The sequence below is a fragment of the Helobdella robusta genome (genome assembly GCF_000326865.2).
Source record: "Helobdella robusta unplaced genomic scaffold HELROscaffold_17, whole genome shotgun sequence".
NCBI lineage: Eukaryota > Metazoa > Annelida > Clitellata > Rhynchobdellida > Glossiphoniidae > Helobdella > Helobdella robusta.
In genome coordinates this window covers 3,023,467-3,030,966 of record NW_008703942.1, presented here as the reverse complement: position 1 = coordinate 3,030,966, position 7,500 = coordinate 3,023,467, and the positions used below count along the sequence as shown (strand labels likewise).

At 29.1% G+C, this 7,500-nt stretch overlaps 1 protein-coding gene across 1 annotated transcript in view; it reads left to right on the top strand.

The window, feature by feature from the left end:
• Positions 1-5,055, top strand: part of HELRODRAFT_76092 (hypothetical protein) — a gene marked incomplete at both ends in the record, with an annotated part of 6,431 nt that extends 1,376 nt beyond the window's left edge. Inside the window, 5 exons of the mRNA XM_009016137.1 lie at positions 3,539-3,699; positions 3,944-4,031; positions 4,273-4,331; positions 4,682-4,831; positions 4,966-5,055. Of these exons, the coding sequence (XP_009014385.1) occupies positions 3,539-3,699; positions 3,944-4,031; positions 4,273-4,331; positions 4,682-4,831; positions 4,966-5,055 (548 nt within the window). The remainder of the gene's footprint in view (positions 1-3,538; positions 3,700-3,943; positions 4,032-4,272; positions 4,332-4,681; positions 4,832-4,965) is intronic.
• Positions 5,056-7,500: the final 2,445 nt, after the last annotated feature.

Genomic DNA, 7,500 nt, shown 5'->3' with positions numbered 1-7,500 from the left:
TTTTTATATTTTATATATGTTAAAACATATAATATCTATATATGCTTAAGTATATATATATATATATATATATATATGTGTGTGTGTGTGTGTGTGTGTGTGTGTGTGTGTGTGTGTGTGTGTGTGTGTGTGTGTGTGTGTGTGTGTGTTTATATGCACAGAAAATTTGACTTTTTTCCTTATCATGAGTCTTCATTATTCTGGTTAATAGTTCATTTGAGTTTCAGTTCTCACTTCAGCACTCAGCAATTTAGAGAGGTTGTTGATTGTTCTGATTCTCCACATTTGATCAGTTGTCTACATTATAAATTCAAGTTTTTTATTATCACTATCTTCAAATTTGATTTATTATGTTGTTAGGTTATTGATGATTACATTGCTTATATCTTACTGAGGTTTAGCATGATATATATCACCATTTGTTTTCATTTATTTTTATTTCCAATCCCGTTTCATTTAAAAAAAAACTTTAAAGTGTTATATAATAGACTTTGAACTACCACAATGTTTTAGTTAACTGAATGATATCTAGTGAATTTGATTGATTGAATTATTTCAATCTTAGCACAATTTCTGATTATGAAGGGCTGGCTTGGTTTGATGGCTCGCCCAAGACTTAACAATATATATACATACACACACATATACATATATTTTGGATTAAGATTGTCAGAAATGCAATTATTGACGAACTTCACAGCATGTTCCCTGTTAGTTAGCTTCCTGTTTAGTCATGGTACACTATTTTATTATATATATTATAATGTTAGTCACTATCTTTATAATGCTTCAAGTACACTCATATAACAACCCAATTCGAACACCGAAGATTGTATAGGAACACACAAAAAAGCTTTTCTGTTCTATCATGCTTCAGAAGGATTTACAATCAGTTAGAAAAATCGAAAAACTAAACAGGATGCTAACTAACTAACACAGAACATGCTGAGATTTTTATTGATAATATACATATATATCTATATTAATATTGGATATACATGGATAACCCTGTATAATATTTTATGATAGCAATCACTGTGTTATAAATAAAACAGTAGCTGAATTTTTATTCATGTTAAAATTGTGCTATTATTTTTGTTATTATTTCGGTGTTGGTGTGGTTGTCGTTGTTGTTGTCATTGTTGTTGTCATTGTTTTGGTTGCATATCAAGTTTTGTTTAGATGAATTAGTGTCTGATTGGTATGAATTGCTTGTGTAATTGTTTGCAGTCAATTATTATATATATATACATTGGTATACATTATATATTATGTGTTGGTGTATTTATGCAAGCTGTTTTAGCCTGCTTATATATTTATCTACATTTATATGTATGTACATATTTTTATGTTATATTTTTTTTGATAAATTTCTTCAATTATATAGATTAACTTCATTAATACTATGAACATGTTTTTATGTTTTTGTGACTTTCTGAATATCATATTTATGAACAGCAAAATGTTTAATGTTTATAAAAATATTTTCTTATAAGTACTCATAAAGTAGTAACCAAGAACCATTATTTTTTTTAATTATTCTTTAAAAATCAGGATCTGGCAGACACAGAAACTGTTACAGCATGCAAGGCAGTAGTATAAAATTAAATGAATAAGTAAATAAATAAATAAAAAAACTGAGAAAGAAAAATGCTTAAACATGAAAAGTAAAATAAAATAGAATAAAATAAATTATGCATGCTTAAAATAGAAGAAAATTGTATGAATTAATAATAACTATATATGAAAGAGTGTACTTACTGTCTTTAAGGAAAGAAAAAAATATAAGTTGGTTTTAAACTAATTAGTTTGGTTGTTTTATATTTATATGACTGATGAAGAGCTGATTTGTTAATAAGACTCTAGTGGAATAGATGTATGGGCCGCAGTTTTAAAAATTTACTGAAATAAGATTTGATGGCATAGAAGAGTTCAATCAACTGCTATCAGAAATGACAAAACTTGAACCTTAGTGTAATAATGGGGTAAGGAAATTTATTTCAAAGCCAAAAAATTTCTTGTTTATATCCGTTTGTACAAGTCTATAAGAGATAAAATAGAAGAAATAAGATGGAAGCAAAAGGAAGAGAGAAATAATGAGAGAGAGAGAGATTAGAGGGAAAATACATCATGAGAAATCATCATGCATTAATTGTTTTACCTAAGGCTACAATTGATTGTCTGATTGATTTTTCTAGTGTGTGCATGCATGCATTTGTATATATGCATTGTTGTCAATCTTTTTATTGTTAATACCACAACGTGGTAGTGTTACTAAAGCTGATGTTATCATTCTTTTAGTTACAAATTGTTATTGAATTCTTTTCATAGTAATTGAAGAAATTGTGATACACTTTGTTTGTGGATATTTTAAATTAATCAGGCAAATATTATTTGTTTATTCTTTAATGTTCACAGTGTGTTGTAATGAAAAATTGTTTCAAATTTATTATACTAGTGCATATGATGTTTTATAATAGCTAGGCTTAAAAAAAATGCACACAATTATAGTAATTGCCACATTATAATCTCTGCCTGTATTGTGATTTATTTCTTTAGAAAGTAATAGGACCTTTGTTATCCACAATTATTATCCTGCTGTATCAATTTATTTTTGATCATTCCATTCCTGCATTTTTTGTTTTGTTTGCTCTCACTGCACGCACACACACACACGAGCGCGCGTACACAACACATAGACATATTTACCCAGAATTGATCAGTTGATTTGATACTGGTAGAGTGTTGTTACCTTTGTATGCAGTGCTTGATAAACACTGTTTGCATTTATAAGTGTTTTTATATAAATGTGTATCGTATGTTAGCATTAATTTTTTTATGTATATTGAAGATATACATGTGTGTGTATGTGTGTTAATGTCTGTGTACCTGTACTTGGTTGTGTGGATGTGTATATACCTACAATCTATATATTTATTCATTGTGCACATGTCTGTGTGTATGTGTATGAGGATATGTTCAAACATAAATGTATAGAGAAGTATATTGGCTTGCTTCTGTTTGGGCTTATTGGGATGAGGTTTGTACATGTTTGTTTACCCAGTTTGTGTACATTCCCTACTGTGGAATGGGTGTAATGTTGTGCTTGGGCATACATGTGCTATGTACTCGAATGTGCCTGCCTGTGATTGTGCATATTTTTTAAATTTGTGGGTTATAGTTTTTTGTCTATGATTATATGGATTTGTATCTGTTTTTTCTTTAATTAAATCAAGATGAGAATAATTGACAAGTGCATAAAGCTGTCTGCCTGCTGTTGTGTGCATCTCTTTTTAAATTGCTTTGATGCTTATCTTGCATGTTTGTTTAATTAGCAAAGGGCAGAGGTGTGAATTCAGTATTATTTCAGTTGTTTGGTCTCATTGCAAAACTATTTGGAAATTGATTGCCTGAAGATTTTTATGTCTTGTATAAAAGTATTTGCATGTGTTTGCACTTTTTTTAGTCTTAAAATTATTAAATCAAGCTGGTTGTTTTGGTTACACCATTATAGCATTTTGATAATTAACACAAACAGTATATAAGGCCCAGAATTTTTCGTTAGAAGATTGTCCGAAAGATTTCCAAAAAGATTTGACAATCTGTCAGGTGAACATGTCTATGTTCGGCCCCTGCACTGAAGATAACAACTATGGCTACGATGAAGGACTACCTTGCGTACTTCTAAAGATTAATCGGGTTGGTGTTGGGGTAAATCAAAATAAAAAATCAATTGTGTCTCCCCCGTTTTTTATCGTTTAATTTATGGTGGTTTGTCATATATTTTTATGAAATTAATGTTGAAGTGGGTGATTAATCTGGTAATCTTAAAAATTATTGCCACCATTGACAGATCTATTGATAATTTATCAGCAAATCTGTTAGTGAAAATGAAGTAACAATCAAAAGTAACTCTGTATAAATCTATAATATTATCATTCAGGTTTATGATTGGCTTCCCAAGCCATTTTCAGCTAATGAAACAGGCTTGACTGGTGATGAAAAGAACAGGTTTGAACAATTTATCAGTCGTTGTCATTAATTTTATTCATTCTTTACCTCTTTGGTAATATTGTTTATTAATTTTGTAATTGTTTCTGAACTTCCTTGCTATTACCATTTATTATCAAATCACTTTCAGTTTACTGGGCTGCTATCTCATTCTCAGTATAAACTTATCTATTGCTATTTTAGATGGCAATAATTTTGTACTGTTCACCATGAAGTTTATAATGGTAATGAATGATGTTTTTCTATGCAGATATGAAGAAGCCATAAGAAAGAACATACCGTTATCTTCAAATCACATTACTGTTTCATGCGAGGGAGAGGTGGGTGGATTTTGTTTAATGTCCTCACTTATAATTGCGTTGTTGAATATTTATTTTTGTGTGTGTATTGGCAGAATTTTTTTGTTGTGAGTGATCTTAATTAATTTGCCACTGATTGTGTCAGACGACGTCTGTTCTCCTTTTATCTTATATTTTTTGTATGTTTTAACTGTTTTTTGTTGTTGTATAATATGCAATTGTTAATAATATTTTGCCTTCCGTTTTGATCATAGTTACATAACTTTCATGGAAGTGTTTACACAATAAATTATTTTCATATTATGAAAGTTTATTTTGTCATTATTAAAATACCCTATTCAATGATGACTGTCACATTTTAAAACCAACAGAATGAGGCAGATGAAGACAACATAATCAATGTTGAATTCTACCCGCCATCTGGCTTTCCCTACAGATTCTACCCCTACATGAATCAACCTGGCTACCTCTCCCCAATCGTCTTTGCTCGATTCAATGTAACGCAGGGCGCTCTTGTCCAGGTCTGCCATTTTAACATTTGGATATTATGGAAGATCTCTATGTTTATGATTGTATGGTTAAATTTAACTGTAATGTTGTTGAGTCTAGTTGGTAGTGTTAATAAATTTTCATTAAACATTCCAAATTTTATCAGGTTTGGTGCAAACTATGGGCAAAAAATATCAAACATCACAAGAACGATAAGGCAGGCAGCACTCACTTTGAACTGTTTGTTGATAAATAGGATCTTGCAGCTAATCCATCCATCCATCTTTCTAACCATCTGTTTCCTAATCTTACAGAATTAATGATTTAATGCCGTTTTTATGATTAGTAATCAATTATTATTATTATTATTATTGTTGTTATTATTATTATTATGATGATTATAATTAATATTAATGTTATTGTTATTATTACTACAATAATCATTACACATCATTATCACATTTTTTTTATCATTACTCAATGTGATTTACTTGTTTACAGACACATTTTGATTGTTACATGTTACTAATGCAGATGATGATGGTAAGCAGTGGCTATTGCTCTCATTGCATCATCGTCTCTCTAATATAATGATAACAACAATAATGATAATGATAAATTTGCTAAGCAGTAACGGTTATTTAGATTTTGTACGCTAGTTTTTGGCTTGTAGGTGATATTTTTTTAAAAATTTCTCTTTAATAGTTATAATGGTTTGATAAAGATAAGAATGATAAAGATGATGGTAGAAGGATGTCGGGAGGCTGCTTTATATGCTGGTCATTAAGATGAAATCATCTAAGTACAGTAATTGAAGGATGTAGCTGCAATGTTGGTTTAGTTATTGTGCAATGGTGTAACGCCGAATAGGTATAATGCAAGTTAACGCTGTCTATCGGTTGTGTTGTTTGCATGTCTGTAGAATGTTTTATTTTGTGTTCATTTGTGTATTTGATTTTGCACTTGGGTCATTGATTTGTATGCGTGTGTGTATGAATATGTTAATAGCGTGTTTCATTACCTTTGTCAATGTGATTTTAAATGAGTTAATAAAAGCCTGCGTGCTTGGAATTGCTATTGCCTAAGTTTTGGAACAATTGAATGATTGATTGATTGTAGGTAGGATGTCGTTGCGTTTCCGTTGGTTAAGAATTTTTTTTATTGTAGTATATCCCAAAATTGTATCAAATTTTCAATTACAGATTGTAAATGCCGTGGAATTGTATAAAACATTTTATTGCACTGTCATTGTTTTTTGTTAAATTTTATTTCTAGTGACCAATAGATTGATTTGTGAGTGTGTGCGTGTTTGCATTTTCTTGAATTCAAATAATTCAGTGTACTTTCCTAAGTATTCCATGTTAATAAACTAATTTTGAAAATTGCAATGATGAACACAAGACGTTTTGTTAAGTAAAAAAGTTCAGGTACAATTCAAAAATGAAATTCCTTCAGCTTTAAAGAAACTAAATTGACTTGTTTAACATTGTATTTAGTTCATTTATAACATTAAAACAAATAAGCTCTTGGTGTCATGTGTGTTGCAAGGTCAAATTATTAAATAGGTGTTGCTTTCATCAAATAATTGTCAAATATTCGATTTAATAATTTTTGATTTCTTGTTAGAACTTAATAAATTCATAGATGGCTTCTATTCTATCAACGTGGTTCTTCAATAAATGATATTTCAGTAATGTTGTATGATGCATAAACACACACACACACACACACACACACACACACACACACACACACACACACACACACACACACACACACATATATATGCAGTTGTTTAAAAATATCACAGCATTGCATGTGTTGTTCTATTTGCAATTGAATTTTTCAATTTTTCACACGACAAATTTCAGTTCATTATCAAGTTTGTTCAGTTCATAAACATATAATCATTTTTAGCATTTTCTTTTAAATATTTACGTACATTCTAACATAAAAAGCTTATTTAATGAACTGAACAAACTTGATAATGAACTAAGTTTGTCGTACGAAAAATTGTAAAACTCAATTGTAAATTAAACAACGCATGCAATGCTGTGATATTTTTAAACAACTGCATATCAGATAGCCTCAACTCAATATATATATATATATATATATATATATATATATATATATATATATATATATATATTTGTGTATCCTTCATTTTTATCTGTAGGCACGATTCATACGTACATCTCGCGGCTACCTAACGTCATGGTTTGTGAGATGTGTGTTTTCAATGCAAGGTGTGTGTCGTTCATTTCTTTTTTAAATGCACACACTTTTAATTTGTGTTTAAAGTGCTCTAACAAATGCTTTTATATTGTAATATCAACATTATGATTTGGTTTCATCATTGTCATTTGCGTAATTATATTATAATAATTTTTTTGGCTTTATTCAACATGATAAACTCTGTTTTCGTTGCTGTGGATATAATTGTGATTTTTAATTGATGGAATTCAATTCACATATACACACACACATATATATATATATATATGTATATATATGTGTATATATATATATATATATATATATATATATATATATATGTATATTTTGGTAACAGACTTGTTAACGCAACATTTCAAAAATTCAACACTACTTTCAACATTGTTCAACTTTTTTATATTTCTTTTTAATTTATTGATGTCAGAGAAATTAGACATTTTATTGTTTTTTAAAAATTTTTAGA